Source organism: Pleurodeles waltl, chromosome 4_1, assembly GCF_031143425.1.
Source record: "Pleurodeles waltl isolate 20211129_DDA chromosome 4_1, aPleWal1.hap1.20221129, whole genome shotgun sequence".
Classification (NCBI taxonomy): Eukaryota; Metazoa; Chordata; class Amphibia; order Caudata; family Salamandridae; genus Pleurodeles; species Pleurodeles waltl.
The window spans coordinates 987,786,009-987,812,505 of record NC_090442.1 but is presented as its reverse complement, the minus strand read 5'-3'; the positions used below and the strand labels follow the sequence as shown (position 1 = coordinate 987,812,505).

The 26,497-nt window shown below is 42.5% G+C and overlaps 1 protein-coding gene across 3 annotated transcripts in view; it reads right to left on the bottom strand.

Annotated features, from left to right (window-relative positions):
• Positions 1 to 26,497, bottom strand: part of LRRK2 (leucine rich repeat kinase 2) — a 1,446,345-nt gene that overhangs the window by 465,891 nt on the left and 953,957 nt on the right. For all 3 annotated transcript variants that reach the window (XM_069229760.1, XM_069229761.1, XM_069229762.1), the window contains 2 exons: positions 25,445 to 25,636; positions 3,742 to 3,888 (listed from right to left, as the gene is read on the bottom strand). In XM_069229760.1, the coding sequence (XP_069085861.1) occupies positions 3,742 to 3,888; positions 25,445 to 25,636 (339 nt within the window). The remainder of the gene's footprint in view (positions 1 to 3,741; positions 3,889 to 25,444; positions 25,637 to 26,497) is intronic.

Sequence of the window (26,497 nt, the reverse complement as noted above, 5' to 3'; positions counted from 1 at the left end):
AACAGATGTACACTGGGTAAGTGACATTTTCTATTCAATGGCATGTGTGGCGATACACATGCTATGCAGAGACTACAAAGCAGTTACTCTCCCCAAAAAATGCAGTGGCTAGCCTCTAGGAGTTGGAGTTGTTTGAAATAATGTTCTTAACACAGCTTGACCAACATTGGCCTGTTGCGCTGAAAATACATCTACACAGTAATGCTTTTGTATGTGGTGTAGACCAAGTGGCAGCTTTGCACATGTCTGCCATTGGTATGTTTCCTAAAAATGCCATAGATGCACCTTTTTTCCTAGTGGAATGATATTTAGGTGTGATTAAAAGTTGCCTTTTTGCTTTAATGTAATATGTTTGAATACATTTAACAATCCACCTAGCTAATCCTTGCTTAGAGATAGGATTACCTGTATGTGGCTGTTGAAAGGCAACGAAAAGCTGATAGTTTTCCTAAATTCTTTTGTTTTGTCCACATAAAACATTAGAGCTCTTTTAAGGTCAGGATTGTGAAGGGCTCTTTTTGCAGTTGAATCTGGGTGTGGGAAGAAGACTGGCAATTCCACTGTTTGGTTTATGTGAAAAGGTGATACAACCTTTGGCAGAAGTTTTGGATTAGTTTTAAGTATAACTTTATGTTTGTGTACTTGGAAAAAAGGTTCCTCAAGAGTGAATGCCTGTATTTCAATAACTCTTCTTAATGAAGTAATTGCTACTAGGAAGGCAACTTTCCAGGTTAAAAATTGAATCTCACAGGAAGGCATGGGTTCAAAAGTTGGGTCCATTAGTCTTGTGAGTACAATATTCAGACTCCAAGCAGGAACAGTTGGTGTTCTAGATGGAATAATATGTTTTAGTCCTTCCATGAAGGCTTTCATGACTGGGTCTCTGAAGAGAGCGGTATGTTGTATAGTCTGCAGATATTGCAGTAAGATGAATTTTAATAGATGAGAAAGCTAAATTTGACTTCTGTAAATCAAGTAAGTAGCATACAATATCTTGTATTGATGCTGAAAGTGAGTAAGTATTTTTGGATTGACAATAATGAACAAATCGTTTCCATTTGTTAGCATAGCTTTATCTAGTTTTAGGCTTGCATGCTTGTTTGAGAACTTTCATGCATTCTAATGGGAGTTGCAAGTATCCAAATTCTATGACTTCAGGAGCCTAATCTCTAAATTGAGAGCACTGGGATTTGGGTGTCTGATTTGTCCTTTGGTTTTTGTCAGCAAATCCGGCCTGCTTGGAAGTTTGTAATGAGGTACTACTGACAGGTCTAGAAGTGTTACGTACCAATGTTGTCGTGCCCACGTGGGGGCTATAAGTATCATGGTGAGAAAGGTCTGATGTAGTTTGTTGACCAGAAATGGAAGTAGTGGGAGAGGGAGAAAAGCGTAAGCAAATATTCCTGACCAGTTGATCCATAGAGCATTGCCCTTGGACAGAGGGTGTGGGTGTCGGGATGCAAAGTTTTGGCATTTTGTGTTTTTTGCTTGTTGCGAATAGGTCTATTTCTGGTGTCCTCCACTTTTGAAAGCACTGATGAAGTATCCCATTCATGTATCTCTTGGTGTGTTCTGCTTAGGAGGTCCGCTAGCTGATTGTGTATTCCTGGGATGTGTTCTGCTAGTAGATGAATGTGATTGTGAATTGCTCATTTCCATTTTGTTTGGGCTAGAAGGGACAGTTGAGATCAATGTGTCCTGCCTTGTTTCTTTCGGTAATACACGGTTGTCATATTGTCTGTTTTTATCTAGATAGTCTTGTGTTTGAGAAGTGGTTGAAACGCTTTTAGGGCAAGGAACAGAGCTAATAATTCAAAATGATTTATGTGATAAATTTGCTGTTTTGAATCCCATTCCCCTTAAATGGTAAGGTTGTTGAGATGAGCTCCCCATCTATCATTGATGCATTTGTTGTTAATGTGGTCTGAGACGTAGGGTCTTGAAATGACCGCCCCTTCATTAAATTGCTGAGATTCCACCATTGAAGGGACCTGTGTGTTTGGTGGTCTAACAACACTAGATCTTGCAACTGACCCTGTGCTTGAGACCATTGTTGTGAGAGGCACCTTTGTAGTCTTGCATGTGGTACTATTGCTATGCAGGATGCCAAAATTCCCAATAGTTTCATGATAAATCTTACAGTGTATTGTTGATTTGGCTGCGTTTGGGGTATGAGATTTCGGAAAGCTTGTATCCCTTGTGTATTTTGATAGGCTAAGGCTTTTTGTGTATTGAGAATAGCACCTAGGCAAGGTTGTACCTGTGCTGGCTGAAGATGGGATTTTTGGTAGTTGGGAGTGAACCCTAATGTATGTAGGGTTTGTATTGAGTGTGCTGTTGACATTGTATAAAATTGCTTTATTTTATTAGCCAATCGTCTTGATAAGGAAAGACATGTAAGTGTTTTCTTCTTAGGTAACTGCTACTACTGCTAGACATTTTGTGAATACACTTGGAGCTGTTGTTATGCCGAAAGGCAGAACTTTGAATTGGTAATGTTTTCCCGCTATCACAAACCTTAGGTATTTTCTGTGAGTTGGATGGATGTGTATATGGAAATACACATCTTTGACATCTAATGCAGTCCTGTAATCTTGTTTTTGTAGTTGTGGAATGACGTCCTGCAGAGTTACCATTTGAAAGTGTTCTGACAGGATATATAACTTTAGTGGTCTGAGATCTAGAATGGGTCTGAGAGTGCCATCCTTTTTGGGAATGAGGTATATGTGAGTATACCCCTGTTCCTTGTTGAGATTTTGGGACTAATTCTATTGCCTCTTTTAGTAGTAGTGATTGTACTTCTTGTTGTAATAGAACTTTGTGTTCTGGGGACAACCTGTGATAGCGTGGAGGAATGTTTGGAGAGGTAGAAATAAATTCTAGGCAATAACCATGGCAGATAATTGAAAGTACCAATTGGTCTGTGGTGATATTTTGCCATTGGGAGTGGAATTGCTGCAGTCTGCCCCCCACAGGAGATATGTGGGGTTGTGTCATGCTTAGTAAGTCACTGTTTTGATGGGGTAGTGACATGTTTTGAGGCCTGGAATTTGCCTCTGGCTCTAAAGTGTTGGCCTCTATATGAGCCTCTAAATCCCCTTCTCTGTACTGCTGCTGATGTCCTTGTTTTGGCTGGGAGGTAGAAGCCTTTGTAGATTGTGGCTTTAATCCTCCTCTAAATTGCTGCTTGCGAAAGGAGACTATGTAAGGTGTTGTATATAAGTCTCCCACTGCTTTAGCGGTGTCTGAGTCCTTCCTTAGTTTTTCTATTGTGGTGTCAACCTCAGAACCAAACAGGTGCTTTTTATCGAAAGGCATAGTCAGTATTGCCTGCTGTATTTCTGCCTTGAATCCAGAGGAACGTAAACATGCGTGTCTACGTATGGTGACAGCAGTATTCACACTTCTAGCTGCTGTATCTGCAGCATGAAGGGCAGACCATATCTGGTTGTTACTTATGGCCTGACCTTCCTCAACAATTTGTTGAGCCCTTTTTTGATGCTCTTTTGGAAGGTGTTTTAATAGCTCCGACCCTGACACAGAATCACCATATAACTTGTGACTTTGGAGAATTTTTCATAGATAAACAAGTTACAAAAGTCCAAACTCAACACTAGATGGCAGGAGTATAAAGAGAATGTGTATCTACAGCAACACATGCTACGAACATATTGTGTTTGCTGTACATCCTACTATAATATGCCTGCACAAATATCAATCTCATAAAAAAAGTATTCATACCTAACAAGAATTCCGGTGAAAGAACAAGGTCCAGCACATCACTGTTTAACATGATATTTCGGGGAAGGTCTGCCAAAACTAAGTCTGGGGCAATCTGAGCAATTGGAATTGTTGACCTTGCATCCTCAGGATTAACTAAGAGGTCACCTGCATAGAAAAAAGGAACAAATGTATGTCAGTCATCTTAGGTTGAACTGATTGATTCCAGGATTGAGAATCAATCAATATACCAACTAATCCAGAAGAAAAAGATTTAACACATGTAAAAAAGTATAGAGAAATGGCTCTGTCTAAACTCTGCTTTACTATTTAAATATTTAATTTTAGAGGTACCATTCCAAAATAAATTTCAGTTTAAATTCATTCCTTTTACACGTGGGAACATTTTGGATCATTTCAACATACGTACATGCCTATATATATGCATATATGAATATATATATATGTATATATATATATATACACACACATATATATACATATATATATACACAGACACACACACAATAATGGCTGAAGAAGTTCTGGACCATCGAGTTGAGTGTTTTGCCAATCACGTTTAGCACTTGTTGACACTGTTTGATCACCCTCTTACTTTTGCCATTTCATCAATTCCTACAACACTCTGTAAGTTGTACGCTTATTAAAGTTCTTTTTCTTTAAGGTCTGTATGTTCCCATATATCTCATTGTTAGAAACCACATTTTATTTGTGCTCTTCCCCCCTCCACCCAATAAATGTTATTTTGTTTTCATCAGAAGTCACCAGACTGAGGCCTTGTCAGTGTCTTTTTATGATTATGTTTTCCCACATTCAAGCTGGAAACCTCCAAATGCTAGTTAGAGGCCGATAAAGACACCATGCTTTATCAATATTTCTGGTTAGCTATGATGTATATAGGGACCCCCTGAAATGCAGATGTGTTCCAAGGGCAGGGGAAAACAGCAAAGTACTAAAAAAAAAAATCCCACAGGCAACCAAATTCGACTTACTCAATTCAATGTTAAGCATACAGTCATGGCTCAGACAGTATAATGTGTCTTCCACAGTTTTCTTTTTTCTCATAATGCTGCATATAATAATCATATCATAGTATGAAAATGTATACCAAATCTCTATTAAAAAAACCTTGTTCTCAAAACACCTGCAAAACACAATCTCATTCTCTACCACTCATACTTGCTCATATGTGCCACAATCACACTACAAACGTACCTCAAACTTTTATATATTATCAACCTAACCACATAAAAACTTGACAGAATATACTATATGCAATTTCATTTAACTGATAGAAAATAAAATCAAGATTTGGAATACACCAGTTATCCAATTACAACTACATGTATCTGTTTTTATTGTGTATTTCTTCCTTTTATATACTTCTTATGATTAAACTCATATTTCCCTGAACAATGGCATCGAAAACAATGACTACATTATATGTGGCTTCATTATGATCCACTTCTTTACCATAACATCTGTGGCTTCAAAACTTTCTATTTCCACGAGCGTTTCGCCGGCTCACGCCTTCTTCAAGAAAGCCACTTTCACGATGTATCCCAAGAGGACCACCAGCTCTTTATACTGAGCCAAGACAAGCCCAGAATGGTTGCATTGTGTCCATTAACTCTTAGTCAGAACCTCCACCTGACAAACGGGTGCTCCATGCTCCTACTATATAGTGCAAGACAGCATACAACACACCACTCTCAAAACCATCATGAGCAAGCAAAGGGAAGAGATAGGAAGGAGAACTTCCTTGTGTTTCCAGATGATACAATCTCTCATAAGAATATACAGACTGGTGCTGCATGCGGGCATGCATAAATTCACAATCAACTCTCCATATCATGTATAATCAGTCTACCATAATTTGAAGACTGCACTTTACTTTCTTTCCCAAGTAGGGGGTTCTCAATCCCCTTAATGTTTACTTCAGAAGAGTGCTGTTAAACTTTTAAATCTTTGGAAAACATATACAGGTGCCCCTAAGGCTACAAAACATAAAAATCCAAAAGAAAATGGAAGGGAAATATGTCCATATGTGGCCACAAAACGTGTGTTGGAAATTACTTCAAAAGAATCGAGAAATATGACACCTACCAAGATATGTTAATAAGAGGTATGACGTTCCAAAATGGACTGTTGCCTTACTCTAGGTACAAAGGTCCCAAAAACCTATGCAGAAACATTCACCATTTGTAAGATGTCAGAAAACTTGAAGCAAGTCTCAATACCTTAACTATAGGCTCTATCCCCGTCCTGAAAAATCCTGAAGGGATGCCACTGTAGTTCCTAAACTTAATTTGTTTTACAGTGCACGTCAGATATACACACAAACTCATATCTGTAAACATGACAGAAGTACTGCATCTCCTAGGGACCTATGTAGGTAATGAATGTAACTCTACTACAGTTTCAAGGCCGGATACCACACTGTGTACCCGACTCTCCTAGGTGTCAAAGATCAGATAATATAGCCATCACCTTGAGAACTGCTAAAAGATGTTATAATCGAGTACCTGCCTGCTGCGCAAAGGAAGCCGGTAGAACTCTATCACCAAAGAGTCCATAACTATCCCCTGCATTTCACCGCTTTTACATTAATTTAAATATCGATAAAAGTATATGGGCCTCCTTCCCAGTAATTCCTGCTCACTGCCTGTTTACCTGTGAAGATAACGCAGTCCAACAAATACTATCAGTGGTTTCAAGGCAAACCATGTTGTTAATCCTGCGGCACCATCCTCTCTGTACATAAAATATCTCAACTCCACTCCTGAAAACGCAGAAGTGGGTCCCAAGAGTGCAGTATGTTAACACCATCAGAATGGCGGCTATCTTCAAGTGATTTCAGTGTCTTTGGATATAAACAGCACCGTGAAAAAACTTTCAATATGACAGCCTTTCACTCACCATACCCTATGGAATATTATTCTATGTTATGCTGTGATCCCTGTCACTCACCGACACATCTCTCACGATCTTACGTATCACTTAGTATTTATACATGGACTAACATACTTTAGCAACCATTTTCAAAGATAAAGGGACATTTTAAACACAGTGCCTGCTTAAGTGCCTGTTAAAGACCATCTGGGGCCCAAAATATCGCTAGTATCCTTAATATGGCTGAAACAGGGGAAAATAAAAGTTGTTCTACTATAATAATGAACTTCATGAGGCCTCTGAACCTAAAAAGAGAGACATCTACTATTAATGCTTAGGGGGCTAAGTCGACCAAGAGATTTCAAATGTTGCCAGTCGGGTCACAAATGCTATTACATACTCTAAGCCTGTACAGCTACAAGTAAGGGGAGGAAACATATGTTTCTTGTACGGGAGATGCATATGATGACCACAAATACTAAGGATAGAATAAGGCAACATAATATATCCCCCTAACAACTAATCTATACCTTCAGTGAGAGTTGTAAAAAATTGCATTCTCCCATGGAATTTCACTTTTCAGGCCTCAAGTGTGAGTATCTGAGGTGAAAATCCTTTTCCCTATTATATTAGGATCCTCTCCCTCTCTTGCAATTATTTTTTTCCAAAATCAGACGTTTGATGTCTTCAGAGTCATTTCTTTTCAATATAATGGTTCATAATGGGACCTTTGCCTTAGTCCCCCCCACATATCCCAAATTAGATGGACAGATTAAGAAGTAGACTATATTCTTGGTTTTACAGTTTGTAAAACTCTTAAGTCCTATGGTGCACTTAGTGAACATAAATCATTCTGAATAGCATTGGAGCATGCCCTAGATGTGGTACAGTGAAAATAACAAAGAATAAGTTTGTTACCATCAATCGTTTTCTGCACTAGACATTCAGATTGTTCCAAACAAGATCGCACCACCAGCTCTTTAAGATTTCTATTACACTTATGAACAAACATTGGTTTAGGTAGTTTCAGATGTTCTTCCGTATTGCTATTGAGTATGGGCAGTTAGAGTTGACAATCTGGCGGACCTTTTAATTTAGCATAGAATGTTTTGTAATGCACTCTAGCTTAGGTTCTCCCCCCTGTGCTTGATTGTTTAACAAATGATCTCTGTTATAAAATCGTGGGGTTTAAGAGTCTCACATACCAACCTTCTAGGATAAACCCAGGCTTCAAATTTTTCTTTCATCACTTTGGCACAAATGGCATAATCATGTAGATTGGTACAGTTTCTCCTTAGTCTGAGAAACTGTCCAAATGGAATGATTTGCTTCTGGTTAAGGAAGTGTGACAGTGTATTGCTTGCAGTGGGTTTCACATGGAGATCTACTTCTAATTTACCGTTTTGTTGGCAAATGAATATATCCAGGAATTTTACCTGTTCTTGACCAATGTGGGCAATGAACTTCATATTAGTCACACATGTTGACCCATAGTAGGAACTCATTCAAATTCTCTGCTAAACCAGTTCAAATAAAAAAGATGCCATCAATAAATCATGTCCATTTGGTTACCAATTCATAAAAAGGGGCCATTTCATTAAGGATATATTTCTTCACAAACAGTGCCTTGTAAATATTCCCTACACTCCTGTCCTCAAAATTCAAAGATGTTCTCTTCCAAACCTATTAGGAGGCATTCCATGATGAAGCTTCTAGGTGTTTCTCTGAGATATTCGTCCTTAAACCACTGAACAGCTTCCATCGCTTCTTTTTCAGGAATGCTACTGTACAGAGCTTCAATGTCTAAGGTAACTAAGGTGTCACAATTAGGAATGAACTGATGACCTTCCACACAGGTGATCATGTTTCTGGTATCCTTTACATAAGACTCAATGTTGGATCCCTTAGGTCTTAAAAAAGAGTCTATATATTGTAATAGGTGTTCTGTGATTGAACCGATGGTGGGCACAGTGGATCGATATGGTGGGTCAATAATATTTTTGGGAAGTTTAGGTACTCCATAAATGCTGCCCATTCTCGGATAAGCATCATTCAGAAAATCACACTCCTTATAACATATGTAGCCATTTCGTAAAGCACAGGTCGCAATGTGTCTAATTTGAGTAGCTATTCTTCTGGTAGGGTCTTTAGAACTTTTTCATGTAATGATCACTGTTGTTCAACTTTTTATTTGCTTTCATGATATATCGGTGAGTACAATACCACCTCCTTTGTCACTGCCCTTAACAGTTAAAGACTTATTCTCCCTCAAAGCTTGAAGATCTACATTAGGTGGAGGGCGTGGAATAAACCGTACAGCTTGTTTAAGACTATTCATAACTACCTTTTTAAAACAATTCTACCTCAGAACCTTCCTGTTCTAACTGAGGAGTAAATGCAGATGGTAAAGATAGCCCTGATTGACTATGTTGTCTGCTCTCAGATGAATCATTTTTTAAGCTGGATTTTACAGAAAAAAGAGAGAATATCCTGAAATATTTCAAACCTTCTGGCAGTGGTATGCAATACAAAAGGAAGATCCTTTGTAAAGAGGGAATTGGTGGATTGATCTAGCTGAATAGTAGACAACTTAAAGATATGAACTTCCTTTATTATCTCCAGTACTGTCCATTCCTGGTTTCTAAATATTGGTGGATGTCTTTGGGATGGAAGTTGCCTCTGTAACAAGGTTGATACTGAGGACTCCGTGAGGCCCTCCGTCCCCCACACCTGTCTAAAAAAGAGGAATTTCTACCTGGATTAGAATCAAACTGTACTCTACTGCCTGTCTTGTCCAATTGGTGTGAACTACCTTCGTTCTCTGAGTCTAATATGTAGGAGAAAGTTGTAACCTTCTTGTCCTCCAACCGTGTTCAGACATTTGTTCATTAATATATTGTCCTTGATGATAGTCATTCACAGAGAAATATGGATATACCCCTTCTTTTGTGAAATACCAGTTGTCTTTTTTTCAGTCTGTTTTATTTTTCATTGGGTAATCCGTAAAGAAAGCCTTTTGTTTTTGTTTAGTCTCATCTAACCCATTGATTTTTTTTTTCTTCCAGTTTTAATACTTCACTCATATGTGTCTGAACAAGTTCTTTAGCTGTTTCTACTATTAGCATCATCAGGTCTCTAGAGAAACGATTGGCTATAATTGAACATGGTTCCAAAAACTGTCGTACTCTGACAAAAAGTCCAAGAATATTTCTTACTCTGAGGCCCTGTGGTATCACTCCTGCCCATAAATCTTCTAGCATTAATTCTACATGAGATTCTAGCCTCTTGATTTCCCTTTTAAGCTGTAACAATTTATTTACTTCCTCATTGTTGGTGGTTTTGGTGGTAGATTGTTTGTTGAAACCTACTGTACCACCTATTAAGTTAGCATATTCCTCATCAGTGAAACCAAAGCATTTAAGCCTTTCCATGTTAGTCAATAATGTATCAGTATATCTCTAAAGAACAAATTGTAAATCAATATGTTAGTGAAAGGCACCACCCATAAGTCATGAAACGAGATGCTGACCCCAGTAGAATTAATATATACGCAAGTGATTAAATCTATAATATCCCACAGAGGCAAGCTGTGGGAATGTCTATACTATATATAGGGTTCCCTGTTTAACCGCAGAGTTCTCACCTTCAAATATTCCCTGCAACCGACTGGATGCAGAAACCTTTGCAAAAGCTCTCTGATGCTCTGTAGATGGAAGGGACTCTGCTATGACGCTTGATGTGGAGTTATGATGAAGTTTGTTAATTAATACAATTTCAAGACCACCATCATAATGGTAGATCAACTAAGTTTTTGCTGTGACTTTCGAGATATTTAGAGAGAACTGAATCTGTATATTGCTGCACTGCATAATTATCTTGGTGAAATATGAATATCTTATAACATACCCATTTTTTATCTCCATTAGTGGGTATGGTAGGTATTTGACCTGGCCCTCTCTGCGGGGTCACCCCAGATGTTTGCCTTCCTTTGCTGGGCCCACTTTTTTGGCTCCTAGGACTGTGTGCACACTTTCCAAGCTAAATATCAGTCAAGTGCTTATGCTCTTCTTTGAAAACATGCTAAAACTGATTGGTACATTTAATTTACCTTTACATCTCTAGTCAATGGTACGTCATGTACCCCTAACCTGTAAATTAAATACTACAAGTGGGTTTCATCACTCGTTATGCCACCCACTAAAGTAGCCTTTTAAAACATGACTGAGGCCTGGCACTGCTACCCAAAGTGCAGTCATTTCGACCTGGCAAAATAAAGCTTTCCTAAACATTCCTTTCTTAATACTTATAAGTCACTCCTAAAGTAGGCCTTAAAGGCTTAGAGGGAAGAATGCATGGTATCTAGAAAGTAGGGCATGTTCCATCCCAGCCCACACAGTGCTTATATCGCCACCCCAGCAAAGAGGGTCTGACAAATCTGGGACAAGCTGGTGCTCACAAGGGGGTTGACCACCTTTTCTTCCCCTAAAACATATATTGCGTACAATCCCAAATTTACCCCCTCGTAGACATAGACTGCAAGACACTTCATGACCTATTTGTGGGGACTACTATAAAAATGTTTGAGCAATTTAAGGCAGAATACAACCTCCTCGACACATCTAGGATGCAAAACCTTCAGCTAAGGCACTGGGCACCTCATCCCTCCATCTACCTCAATCTACCAAGGGATCATTCAACCATATGCCCCCTTTGCGAAGTTAGTAAGAACCTACGATGGCTCGCAAGGCCTTATCTCCAAAACCTACTGCATGATTTAGCACTCCAACTCCACAGCCACCCGTATTCACCTCTACCGATCACTTTGGTGAACGACCACCTCTGAAGAGATAACATTTAAACAATGGGACATCTTGTGGCGCAACAGAGGAAAAACATACTGCAGTACCTCCCTAATGGAAACAGTGTATAAACTCATGACCTTTGTTGGTGATGTGGATGAGAATGCAGAGACTTCTGCCATATCTGGTGGTCCTGCACTCTTATTGTTACCTTTTGGAAGGAGGTCCTCAGCCTAATTTAAGTCACAGTAGGGTACCCACTCCCTGCCTCCTATCTTACGGTGATACTTGGGGTGCGGCCACCAACTTTTAAGGCGATGACTCGCTCTGAATGGACGCTCATCAGCTATATGTTGCATGAGGGCTTGAAAGAAACAGCCCCCACACCATGGCGCAGTGGTTTATCTAACTATGGCACATAAAATCAATGGAACAACTCTCCCACAATTTAATCAGGACAATGCTCCATTTCAAACTACACGGCGCCACTTGTAACACTACCTCACCTGCAAAAAAATTCACATGCTTTAAGCCACAGAGACTCAGGGCATTGCAATTATTCACCTGATTATCCACAAATATATGCGATTTAAAAGCTGAGCACAAATTCCCCCTGACTCAGGTTAATGCCAATCCAACCCTTCACAACAGACCCCTGATACCAACACATGGTATATACTCAAACTCGTTATATGTTTGTAAAATTTGATTATGCATCATAACTGTTTGCTTGCCTCTGTCTTCCTCCCTCCCTTCTACCCCTTCCTTTCCATGCAACAACCATCATTTATGTATTGTACCTGGCAAAATATTCTTCTTATGCTCCTTCATCTCACATATGTTGTACATGACTCGTGGTTGTGACTATGGATATAATATAATAATGCTAGAATATTGTCTACAAAACAGAGCTATTTTGCTTGCCTGAATAGAAAATTTCAATAAAGAGATTCACACAGCTTCCAAATTTACAGGCTCTGGCAGTCCTAAAGTCATTTTATTGCTGTAAGGTCATCTGTCCCATAGGTTCTGTTAACCTCAATAAGTGATAACCTCAGATGGGGTCAGGCAGAGAAATCCTGTTTAACGCAAATGAATTGTTATTTAGAACCCTCTTCAGAGGTAAGGTTGGATTTTAAGCTACACGTTTGAAAATACCCCTTTTAGAAAGTTGGCTTTTTTCTGCCTAAACCAAATGTGCCTTTCTGCCTATCTCCAGAGTCACTGTGAAGGACTATCCTGCTGTGGGATCTGCAGTGCTTCGAGATATTGTGAAAAAGAGGCTTATGGGTGGAGGATGTGGTTCTTCCTGACAGGATGGCTGGAGAGGAGTAGTTCCCTGCTCTGACTACACTATAAAGGACCATGTCTGCAGCACACACAGAGGAACCTGACACCCTTGTCTGTCACCCTAGACAGTTTGGAATCAAGCCCAGGTGAACAAGAAGAACTGACCAGAGACAGTTTGGAGAGTAAACCAGGGATTTCCCCCAAACAAAGGATAGCATCAGGTATAAAAGTGGCACCTTCAGAATCTCTCACTAGAGCTCTCCTGGACCTGTGAAAGATTCAGAAGACTGCCTGCTGTCATTCTGTGGAGTAGGAAGCTTTGGACCTGCCTTTCGTGAGCCCAGGCTGACCAGAGGTGACCCTAAAGGTCAGTAATCGGACCTTCTGCTTGAGCTACAGGAACATAAAAACGTTGCCAAGACCTTTCCGAAAATGCCCAGCTGACCAGCACTAGCTGGACCTGCTGCTGGCCTCTGCTGGAGTGAATCCTCATTTTCAAAAAGTGACCCCCAGTTCCTGGACCCTTTGTCTAGCATCAGGGTGTATTTGTTCAGAAGAACGGGTGAAGATACAGACGTTTTGGTCTCCTCGCGACTGAGAAGTGACCTCTTCGCACCAAGAATCGACTGCCTGCGATGACCACCAACACGAAGTTCCAGCAGGATATGCTCTTTGCCCTGGCTGTCTGTGAGAAATGCCAGTGCATAACCTGCACTTTGACCCGACGACAGCCCATGCTGACCATCAATGAGAAAGTCCAAAGACGACCAGCTCTACACACCACAACCGCAACCATCCACAACACCCAACCTGCTCTTTGTGGAGACAACTACCCCCTCACGTAGACTTGAGAAGGTAACTTCAGCAGGATGAACCTGGTCCTTGTACCTAACCAGCACTCCATCACGGTCAGCCTGATCTTTTGACTTTCTCCCTTTCAGTGTGGATACATACCTGCGAGTGGCGCTTTGTGCTTTTTGACACCATTTTTATCAAAAACTTTAAAAACTCATTTTTTTGGTTGTACTGACTGTTTTATTGTCATATCAGTGTCATTGTATTTATTACTCTATTTTTCTAAATTGGTGTGGGAATTTTCTTGTGCTGTTTTCACTTTATTACTGCCCGACTGCTGCATAAATACTTTTATACATTGCCTCCAAACTAAACCTCACTGCTTTGTACCAATCTACCAAAGGGTTAAGCACAGGTTAATTTAGTGACTTTTGTGGTTCACCCTGACAAGGATTTTATTACATTTTTCAGTGCGGCTTCCAGCTCCCTCAATTAACAACTCATTTTCTTACAGTAGGGAAGGCTAGTAAGGAATCTGAAGGTAAAATCCACCAGAAAAATTGTTTTCGAAGTTAAGTATGGATACATCTACCTGCAGATTTCAAAATAGATTTCAAGCAATAATTTGTTGGAGGAGTGAGTGGAGAAAACTACTTACTTATTAGAAAATACGGATCTAAAGAGCGGGCAAAGTCTTCATCTTTTGTACTTCAGAATCCAAGCAGTAATATTTAGCAATCATATAAGGAGAAGGCCATGCAGTGGTTCTACATAAGTCTGCTATGGGTACATCTCTCATTAAAGCAGTTCTAGATTTAGCTTTGGTAGTATGACCCATAATAATTTCAAGTGTTTTTTTTCTGGCTAATGCATAACACATATTTGTAAACAGAATAATCCTGCTGGAAATTCAGCATTTCTGTATTGAGTTACCTTTTTTGAGTCCTGCATAACCAATAAAAAGTCAGTCATCTCATTTCAAGTCATTGATATGATAGACATAATATCTGGCAGCTCTTCTGGGGCCTAATATGTGCAACCTTTCTTCATCTTTAGAAAGAGGTGGAGGAGGATAAAAGGTTGGTAGCGTGATGGATTGTCCTAGATGTAAAGTGGACAGCACTGTAAACAGGAAATCAGCTTTAGTCTGCAGAGATATCTTGCCTGGAAAGAAGCATGTAAAGAATGGGTGACCAGAAAGGGCTTGAAGCTTGCTAACATGTCAAGGTGAAGGGATGGCTGTAATTGAGTTAAGGTTCAAAAGGAGTTCCCATAGGAAACATTAGAACTAAATTTAGATCCCATTGTGGCATAATGAAAGGTATCAGTAGATCCACATGTGCCATGTCTTTCAGAAATGTTGAAACCACTGGAGATTTGAACACGGAAAGTTGATCAGTTAGACAAAAGACCACTGATAAGGCTGAAAAATAACCCTTCAGTGTAGCTGCTGCACAATCTTGTTGAGCTAAGGACAGCACAAATTGTGTAGTGAAGTGTACATTTCCATGTCTACTGAAACATATCCGCCAATGCTCCCTACAACGAATACTGGAGGGCACAGAACTTCAGGCATTGGGTGTTGCTCTATGTTATGAACAGGTCCACATTAGGTGTGCCCCAAAGAGTGGAGAGGCCTTGGACTACCTCTGGGTGAAGATGTCACTCATGGTCGTTCAAAAGATGTTAATTGAGGCTGTAGGCTCTGGTATTCAAGGAGAAAGGAGACCACCAAGTGATTTGCCAGTTACAGACTGTGTTGATCCACCCATTTCCATAGTCTTAGGGCTATTCAACAAACAGCCTGAGATCCCATTCCCCTCTGCTTGTTTAAGTACCACATCTCAGTGGTGTGGTTTATCAGGATCTGAATCACTGTACCTTGATTGGAATGCCTTGACCGCCAACCATACATCCAGCAAACCAACCATCCAGCAAACTGATGTGTAATCTCTGCTGTTCTGGGGATCACAAGCTTCTGATCTCCAGTTCCTCCAGATGCACACCCCACACAAAGGTGGAGACATCTGTTACCAGCATTTCACCACTGAATGAGATCCTCCAATGACACTTTTCTCTGTTCCCCACCAACGTACTTCCACTATAGTGTCCCTGGAGACCATATTGCATTCCATCAAGTTTTCTTGATATTGAAACCAATTTCTGTGGAGGAATCACTGAGGAACCCTCATGTGCCATTGTAGGATACAGGAAACAGACAAGGCAAACATAGGACCTTCAGGAATGGAACTTGAGCTCCTGTCCAAAACAACGTATGCCAAGAATGTCTCAGATCCTTTGTGGAGGAAGGAAGGCTCAAAGTCTGGTGGTATCTAGTACTGCCCCAATGAACAGTAGTCATGAGAGAGGACCAGGTGACATTTTAAGATGACTGATCAAAAGTCTGACTTCGTACAGCAATGAAGCTGTCGAAAGATGATGGTTTGACACCAACTCAGGTGAACTGGCTATTATGAGCCAGTCATATAGATATGGGTAAAATACTATCCATTGTCTTCTGAAATGAGCTGCTACCACAAGCATCACATATGTGAAGACTTGTTGTGTCAAACTCAACTTAAAAGGAAGTAAAATAAATTGGTATTGGATAGGATGCAGTAGACAGCACAAGCTTTTCCTGTGGGCATGTGGGATGAGAATTTGAATATACACGTCCTGCAGGCACAGCGACTCCCTCCACTCTTTCACTTTCAATGCCATTAGTACCCAAGCTAGGGACAGCATCCTGAACTTTTCGTTTCTGAGAAAGAAATGGCAGCATCTGAGGTTGAGGATCAAACAAAGACAGCCATCATTTTTGTTAATCAAGAAATACAGACAGTAGCCCCCTTCCTATTTCTTCCTCTGATACATTCTCCACTGCCACCTTATTTAACATGACTGCCACTTCCACCTGCAGGATCATCTGATGTTCTAAGGAGTCATAGGAGGGAGTGGCAACAGGGCAGGGTCTGGTGGGAGGACAGGATATAAGCCTTTTGTACTATTTGAAGGATCCATTGGTCAAAACTGAGGACTTTCAAGGCCCGAAAAAAAGGGGCATCTTTCCTCCCACTTGCAAAACATGCTCCTCCCAGTCGGACTTATACTGCTTCCCTGGTTGTGCTGGGAAATATGAAGAGGAAGAAGAAGGTTGCAGATGTCTGGCTCCTCCTTTTCCACCTCATCTATATTGACTAATAAAGGGATTTTATTGCTGCTGTCATGATTGTTACTTTTGCTTGAGAAAACCTCTTGTAAAGCATTGAGGCTTTCTGAAAAGCTAAATGACTTAGAGGATTTCAGACCTAAAGATCTAACTGGTGCTATGTTACTTTCTAATGCAGCATCTGCTCTCTGTCCAAAAGGCTTTCTCACCAAAAAGAATCTCCCTTAAAGTATTCTGAACATTTGAGGAGAACCCCTTACCCAGGCATGTCTCCTAAGCGTCACTGAGGCACCCCTAGCTCCAGCTACAGAGTCAATAATATCCAAACAAGCCGTAATTACCTGTCTTGATGTCTCAGGTCCATTCTTTACCACCTCCATAAAATGGTATTCGAGATTTTCCGATAAACTGGGTGCAACCAGAACTGCTATGTCCCTGAATGGATAAGTGTATTGATCCAGAAGACATGCTGAATTAATTGACCTGAGGGTTTGATGTCCTGTAGAAAGTCCCTTTTTACTCACTGACTGTAATTTTTTTTATTCTTTATCAGGTTGGTGTATCGGAAAGGCATGTAGATTAAGCCTTGAGGAAGGTTAACTTTGTACTATAAAACTTTCGGGTGATGGGTGAGCCATGAAGAAAGCAGATCACCTGAAACTGGTCTGTATCCAAGTGCAATTATTCTGTGCACAGCTGGAGCCACTGAAGATTTGGACCACAGCTCTTTTAATATTTTGGTTTATGCCTAGTTAATTGAAAGCAGGGAATCAGTGGTAGAAGGAGTTATCTGTAAAATGCCTGTTGAGTTGATACCCTATTATTAGCAGAGTAAATTCCAGGATGTCTGCTATTTTTCTTAGCCTTCATGGAAAGATGTCATCTCAGGTGGATGATGGAACAACATCAATCTCAAGAGATGTATCTAATATGCTTGCTTCCTAAAGAGGTATGTCAGAAGACAGATCATCAGCATCATCTGCTTACTGATTTTCTGAATCCAGGTCTTGAAAAGATCTTGCTTCAAGCAATCTTAAGACTTCCCACGTTTTCAAACCTAGAATAGGTCTGACATAATCGGCAGCGCTGTAGGTGGTTCCAATAAAAGCGTTGAAGGAGGCGGCGGATCCAAATGTATTTGATAAGGAGAGATGTATTTGATGTATTTGATAAGGAGAGTTGCTAGGAACTATCTACGGAGCTGATGTCGACTACGTTGGAAGTCTCAGCATCAGATGTTTGGGTGTCAGTGTGCTGAGTGGTCTGCCCAACTAGAGAGGTGATGGCGCAGCGGGCATTGGTGATAACATGCTAAAGTACAAATTACTAATCTTTATTAACAATATATCTGGTAGAGACATATTCTAGTTGCAGATTCCTTACCTTTGAATTTTCCCCCAAGCCTCAGACTGGGTCCTGAGATTTGTTTCTTCGAGCAATACCCTTGCATGTCCGTAGGTGGCATTGTCAACTCCGCAGGCATCATTGGCGTCATAGTCACGTCAGGAGTGGTACATAGACGCTGCCTCAGCGCATTGGCATCAGTTTATTTTCACGACTTTCCACGCCAAAGCACAGAGCCGCAAAGAACACTGAAATTGTGGCACCAGAGCTAAGGCCCTGAATGGGGAAGTCCCGTCCCTAGAAATCAGTTTGCAAGGAGGAGGAATCTGCAACTAGAATATGTCTCTACCAGATATATCATTATCGAAGATAAGTAACTTGTACATCTGATAGAGACTTATAGTTGCAGATTCCTTACCTTAGAATAGATACCCAAGCAATGCATTCCTTGGAGGTGGGCTGCGAACCAAGATCATACTAGTAAGTCCTGCAGGACCGAACAACCAAAGAAGCTGTCCCGATAGACCTGACTGTCCAGGAAGTAATATTTAGCAAACGTGTGCAAGGATGCCCAGGTAGCTGCAGGGCTGATATCCAGGACAGGAACTCTGCGTGCTGATGCAGTGGAAGCAGCAGTTCCTCTGGTTGAATGAGCATGCAAGCCCTAGGGGGTTGCTTCTAGGCCAAAGCGCAGCACATCTTGATGCAAAGTACCACCCTTCGAGAGATGCTACTTTTTGCACCACCTTCCCTTTCTCCTCACACACATATCCAACAGAGTTGATTGTCCACTCTGAAATCTTTAGTACGATTGAGATAGAACACAAACATTCTTTTTGAGTCCAGACAGTGGAGTCTCTCCTCCTCATCAGAAGGATGTGGAGGTGTGTAAAAAGTAGGCAAGGTGATGGACTGGCCTACACGAAAAGGTTTAATGACCTTGGGAAGGAAGGAAGCCTTAGAACCAACACCACTTTCTCAGGGAGCACAGACAAGTATGGGGGCTTTGAAGAAAGAGTCTGAAGCTCACTCACTCTGCGAGCAGAAGTGACAGCAACAAGAAAAATAGTCTTGAAATTAAGGAGCTGTAATCGACAATTGTGCATCTGCTCAAAGGGAGTACGCATTAAAAAAGTAAGTACACGATTGAGGTCCCACTGAGGCATGATAAATAGAGTGGGAGGAAACAAATGTGTAAGACCCTAAAGGAATCAATTGACAATAGGAGACTTAAAGAGTGAAGGCTGATCAGGTAACCTGAAAAAGGCCAAAATAGCCGATAAATAACCTCTTAAGGGTTCCCAAAGCAGAGCCATGCTGGGCTAACGAAAGAATGAACATAAGAACCTCAGAAAGAGGAGCAGAGAAGGGGCAACAGATTTGTTCCTACGCCATGCCACAAATTTATGCCAACAGGCGTATACCGTTTTGGTGGAGGGACGCCTGGCTGCCAAGACAACATCACAGACTTCGGGTGGAAGGTCAAAAGTCATCATCTGTCGCTGCTCAATCTCCACGCAAGAAGGCATAAATTGGACAGGTTCGGGTGGAGAACGGTCACCTACTGCTGCAACAGAAGATCCTCTCGAATAGGCAGTCTGAGTGGAGAATCCGTGGCCATGCTCAATAGCTCAGGATACCATACTCTGCGTGCCCAGTCCAGGCCCACCAAGATAACTTGGGCCCGGTCATTCCTCATCTTCTTGAGAATGCTGGGTATAAGTAGTATAGGCAGAAAGGCGTAAAGGAGGCTGGAGTTCCACTGGAGACAAAAAGCATCTCCGAGCAAGTACCGCCTTGGAAACTCCAACGTGCAAAACAGCTGACATTGTGCGTTCTCTGCAGAGGTGAACAGATCTAACCAATGCTCTCCCCACTGCTGAAGGAGACCTTGCTCCACCTCCGGATGGAGACGCCATTTATACCTGCTATGCACCGACAGCTGAGTTTGTCTGCTCTGGCATTAAAAGAGCCTGCCAGATGTTGAACCACCAGGGTAATGTACTGATGTTTCATGCATATCCACAGGTGTAGTGCCTCCTGACAAAGGGTCCAGGACCCCACTCCGCCCTCTTGTTGCAGTACCATATGGCGGTAGTATTGTCCGTGAACACTTGTACTACTTTCCCTTTGAGAGAGGGAAGAAATGCTTCCAACGCAAGCCTGATTGCCCGGAGCTCCAGAAGATTGATATGGAGCCCAGACTCAGCCGGAGACCAGAGGCCCCTGATCCCCCCTCTCCCAAGAGGCCACCTCATACCAGAAGTGACATCTGTCAATATGGATCGATCTGGCTGAGGAAGGGACAGGAGTCTGCTGTGGACCCAATATGGATTCGAAAGCCACCACTCCAGGTCTTTTGCAGTCTCCTCCGAGATCTGGACTGTGTTGGAGAGATTTCCCTGATGCTGCGCCCACTGGAACTTCAAGTCCCACTGTAGAGCCCGCATATGCCATCTGGCATGTGTCACTAGCATGATGCAGGAGGCCATGAGGCCCAGCAGTCTCAGAGTCAGTCTCATTGAAACCCAAGACAGAGGCTAAAAGATCAGATTCACAGCCTGACTATCTTGGACTCGCTTTTCAGGAGGATAGGCCGAAACTGCACTGTGTCCAGAACAGCTCTGATGAAAGGAAGCATCTGAGAGGGATTCAGGTGTGACTTCTGCACATTTATAGTGAACCCCATCATGTGCAGGAGGGTCGCCGTAGTCTGAAGGTGGGAGGCGTCTTTCTGGGGTGACTCCGCCTTCAACAGCCAGTTGTTGAGGTAGGGGAAGACTGAAACCCCCAACCTGCGCAAATGAGCTGCAACCACCGCCATCACTTTCGTGAACACCCGAGGCCCACTGGTAAGGCCAAAAGGGATCACGGTAAATTGAAAGTGCTCATGACCTACCACGAATCGCAGGTAACGTCTGTGGGCAGCATGGATGGGAATGTGGAAATAAGCATTCTGCAAGTCCAACGCTATCATCAAGTCTCCTCGGTCCAAGGCAGACAGGACCTGAGCCAGGTTGAGCATTTTGAATTTCTCCATCTTGAGGAAGAGATTGAGGTCCCGAAGGTCTAGGATAGGATGTAAGCCCTTGTCTTTTTTGGGCACCAAAAAGTAGCGAGAAAAACAACCATGAACTACTTCTGGCACAGGGACCCTCTCTATGGCTCCCTTGGCAAAGAGAGCCACAACTTCCTGGCAGAGAAGTGCCAAATGCTCCTCCAGAATATGGCTGACTGATGGAGGCATGGCTGGTGGGGCAGATTCAAAAGGGAGGGAGTAACCCCTTTGAATGATCTGCAAAACCCACCTGTCGGTCGTGATGAATTTTCAGTGGGGCAGGTGATGGCGAATCCTGCCGCCAACTGGATCAGAGTGAGGGGATGGACTAGGAGGGTTTAGAGGCTGCAGCAGGGACAGGGGTGGACTGGGAAGACCTCTTGTTCCCTGTCCCACGCCCACATGGGATTCCACGTACCCAGCCACGCAGTGGCTGAACAGCATGGGTGGCACGGTGGCTGGGATAGGGACGCAACAAGGAGCCCCTTCCGTGGCCACGAAAGGGGCAAAAAGCAGACTGTTGGAGTCGAGGGGCAGTGGAAAGACCGAGCTGTAGCCCGAGAGTCCTTTAACCTCTCCAAAGCCGAGTCCGCCTTGTCTCCAAAGAGACCGCAGCCATCAAAGGGCATGTCCATAAGAGTCTGCTGGACATCCCCGAAAAAACAGATGCATGCAACCAGGCTTGGCACCTCAAGGCCACCACCGTTGCAACCAATCTACCTAGGAAGTCAGTCGTGTCCAGCCCACATCTGATTGTGAACTTTGCTGCATCTCTCTGATCAGTGACAGCATGGTAGACGATAGCAAGGGCCTCCTCCGGTATCTGCAGCAGAACTTGCGCTAACATATCCCGCAGAGAGTGGGCATAGCGGTCCAAAAGGCATGAGGTGTTCACTGACTGCAGCGCAAGACTGGAGGAAGAAAACATCTTCTTCTCAAATTGTTCCAGCCTTTTTGATTCCCTATCCGTGGTGTGGAAGGAAATGCGCCTGAGGCAGATGATGCCTGGATGATAAGGCTCTCAGACGTGGGGTGCTGCGATAGGAATTTAGGGTCGTTCAGGGCGGGCCGATGGCAGCATGTGATAGTCCTGTTCACAGGAGCCCCTGTGTTGGGTCTGGACCAAGTACCCAATAGGATATCGGTGAGGTCTTCATTGAATGTAAGAAGAGGCTCAGATGTGGAAACCCCTGGCTGAAGCACCTCTGTCAGGAGATTAGACCTGTCCTGAACAGTAGGCAGATCAAGGCAGAGGACCTCAGCTGCCCTACTGACCACCATTGAATAAGTCACTCCCTCCGCTATAGCCACGGTAGGAGAAGACAGCATGCCAGCGTCTGGAGAAGTGCTCAGGCCACTGGCCTCACACAACTCCTATGCTCAGTCCAAGTTAGAGTCATCCTGGTATTCATAACGGTCCAGAGTCCCCTCCAATCCTTCCTCAAATTTGTACCCATAAGAAAAAGGGTCAACATCTAACCTGGGGGTGAATTGGCCCCATCAAAGAAGGAGGTGGTGGCCAACGCTGGACCGACCCTGAGTGGTCGGGGATGAGGATTGGGTTGACGTCGATGGTGGGCACCACCCACATCGGGAGCGTTGACTATTGAATTGGCGTCGGGGAAGGTCTCAATGGTACGACCGGCATCCGTGCAGATAGAGAGCAGATCCGGAGGAGACCTTGGTGGCTGGAGCCGGAGATGCTGAAGCAGAACCCGAAGGCCCCCTGACTGAACCCCTTGGCCCGAAGGTACCGTATAGGGGTCAGCCTGGCCAAAAAATGAGGTGCACGGCCTCATAAAACTCCTTTAATTGGACTGGGGCCATTCATGCTCACAGAAACTCGGAGAAGCACGGAGCGGACCGAGAAGCAGGCTCCGAAGATGGAGGACTCGAGCATCGATGCTCCTCCAGCGTTGTATCAGCCGAGCAATGGGGTGAAGTCAAAGGGTGACAGAATCTCTTTGACTTCTTCTTCCATTTACCTTGACCTGAAGACTTCGAGGAAGAAGAATGGTGGTGGCTCTTTGACCGGTCACAAGACCTTCCCCTCGAGTGAGACCGGGACCTACATGGAGTCGAGCACCAGGCCAGAATAAGCTTGAGGGACCACTCCCTCAAGGCCTTCGGGTGTATGGCCTGGCACTCGGAGCACGACTTCGGGTCTGAAGAGCGACCATGACCCGATGTGGATCATGCAGTGACAGTCCTCGTACGGTTTGAAACCGGTCTTCAGGGACAGCATTGACACAACAAAAAACTCACCAAAACCTCGACAAAAGGGTTGAAGTCCGTCAAAAAGAGACTAGGGTAGCTCTCTCCGGTTCAGCACGTGGCGTGGAAAGAAAAGAACTGACGTCACTGCACTGAGGCGACATCTATATACTACTCCTGATGTCATCGCGGCGATTACGATGCCCGCCCAGTTGACCAACACCACCTACCGATGCACAAGGGTATTGCTCGAAGGGAAAATCTCCGGATCCAGTCTGATACCTGGGGGAAAATTCTAAGGTAAGGAATCTGCAACTATAAGTCTCTATCAAATAAGTCCACATAATTATCCTGTGTGGCTAGCAGGCCCACCAGAGGGGAGTGAAAATTTCCTAAATAGCTCTATCATACCCTGCATTAGGCTAGATGTATCCGCTCCCGGAGTTGGGTACTACAGATACCAACGCCATGTGAGGCGGAGGAGGAAAAAAAGAAGTTGGAGTCACAGGCTTTAGCTCCAGAACCTCCAGTGTTAGAGAAAACTCTGAGGGTGGAGTGGAATTGGAGGAGACTACCTGAGGACCTTTTTTTGATGAGGAGAAGTTGAATGCTTTTAATTCTTGTGATGTCTTCTTTTTTGAGGGCTTACTGGATGAAAATGATCTTGAAGGAGATCTCAACCTCTACCTCATTATACATTTGCTCTGACAGCCTTCCGCTGACCAAGTCATACAACGTTTTGCTCTGCATTCTTTTATGGCTTTCAGATGCATTCAACTACAGAGATCACACGACAACATGTCTTCTTTAAACCCAAAATCTTGGTTGGTGGTGCAAAATATTCAGCAAGAAAAGTGGTGGAGAAAAAGCCACCTGATTGGTTTTGTCCGATAATGCACACATATTAGGCTTCTTGGTCAAAGGATTTGCACCCGCAACTGTCTGAGTTCAGTTGAATAAACATGAATAAACAAGTAATATTTGGTGGCAGGCCAATTGGCTGCTGCTTACTTGCTGAATGAATATATTCTCAGGAACAGCACTCAGGTATGAAGATATGCTCTATACCACGAAAACTGCACAGTGCATTCCAGATACTGAAGATGTGAAAGAGAATGCCTGGACAGGTTTTGTAAATGTAAATGTAAAAAAATGTAAATTAGCACTTGTATAGCGCACTACTCACCCGTTAGGGTCTCAAGGCGCTGTACTCATACCGCTATGGAACCCCTCCTGGCTTTTCCCTGTGAGGCGCCCACTCCTGAGCACCCCCAGGGTGAAGCCAGGCATCCAAGTGCTGTTGGGGCCGTTGTGGAGATTAAGCAAGCTATTGCCCAGAGTTGCAGAGTGGGACCCATTACTTAGATTAGGCACCGAGGCGAGAATTATCTGGTCAAGGGGAATTGAGCCCAAGACCTGCCGAAGCGGGACTTGAACCCTGGTCTTGAGCCAGATCTCTGCTTCAGGGTCTGCCGCTCTAACCATTGAGCCACTCTTCTCCAGGTTTTGCAAATAACCAGGTGGGTTCCTCACTATGATTAGCTGTCCCATGTCCATTCCCATGGCAGCTCACTTGATACTGCACTGATACACCTTGATGCAAGCTTTTAGTGGAAAATAATGTATTTAATGATTGAAGACTTTACAAAAATTGGTGGGGTATGTCCAGAGATTCTGGCGTACTGGCACCTGCAACATTATAAACCTACAGAGTAATTTTATGTCTATGGTTGCTTCTTGCAATATTTCAGATTTGACTTGCCATTTATGTATGAACTGGGGATATGATTACTACATGTGGTAGGGGACTTACTATTTAGGCAGTTTGTTCATCAGGTGGAGAAAGCTTCCCTGTCTGTAGGGTGCCTTATCAGCATCTGTCCATCTCAGATCTTGACAACATTTGTCATCAAGCCAAAATAGAAGCTGTGAGTCATTGTTTGTAAGTAGGTACCAAAAGGGTAATGGCATCCGAATGAAATAGATGGAACATACAGGAAACACATAATTCAATCTAAAACATTTGTGCATTATTCCTGTGCTACTCTGCTAATTCTCACAGCAAAAATTCTTAAGATATTAAAAAAATGAATGCACCATATAAGAAGGTCTTCTACATGCAGTATCAAGTAGAATAAATACCTTGTTCAGCCACCTTTAGCAAATCATCAAGTAAAATTTGTTTATGTTCTTGACCGTCCTCGAAGCTGTATAAAACCCACTTTTTCAACAGTGTTTCACCTTCGCCACATACATCAGTTTCCAAGAGGCCAGGGAACCATTCTTCCATAAGAGAGTCAATATGATCGACTATTTGTCCCAACAAAATACAACCTATCAAAAAAAAGTAATGCAATACTGGCATTATTTTAAGTGCTTACATTTTTTATTCACATTCTATAAACATAAACATGATTCCATTAACTTCAGGCAATTGCAGGAGATCTTCCCACAAGCATTTATAAATCCACCTATCTTCAAGTGCTAATCCTTGTACTGCACCTTGTTGCAGCCTAGAGTAATTTTTAATATGTTATAACTAGAAGAGAAACAAGTATATTCGTTCAAGACAGTTTGTTTACAAATGTATGCAATAGTATACTTAACACATTAGCCAATCTAAGAAGATGAAATTCTAGGCAGCATTTCCATTGTACTGCCTCAAAACCTTAGTGGGTGTCCTACCCATTACCAAAGTAATGGGACTAGGATGGTGACCATAAGCTTGTAATCATTATTGCTAAAATATTAGCTAAGTGAACACATTTCACAATCTTATATTCTTGTGTGATTCTATATTTATATTTTCGAAGTTTAACCAATATATTGAAATCGTCAGCGTACATAAGGCCTATTAATATCCATTAAGTGTATTTCCATTTAAGCCAAATATGTATTTTGTAGATAATTATTAGTTCTTAACCTTCTTAGAAACCTTTTTCACATGCATGTTCAAGTTCAATAAATGTGTGTTATTCACTAATATGTGTCAGACCACATATTTGATTTAACCTTGCCTTGAGACAGCAGCACCTTTCCACCCTCACAGAATGCCCCTCATAGAGTGATGAATAGCCTATCCTCATCAACCAAAGCTGGTATAATGTAGGCTTTAACATCCCCAAACTATGTTAATTTTGCCCCATGACTGATGCCAATATATATTTGGAAAGTTGGGCACCTCAACAGTATGTG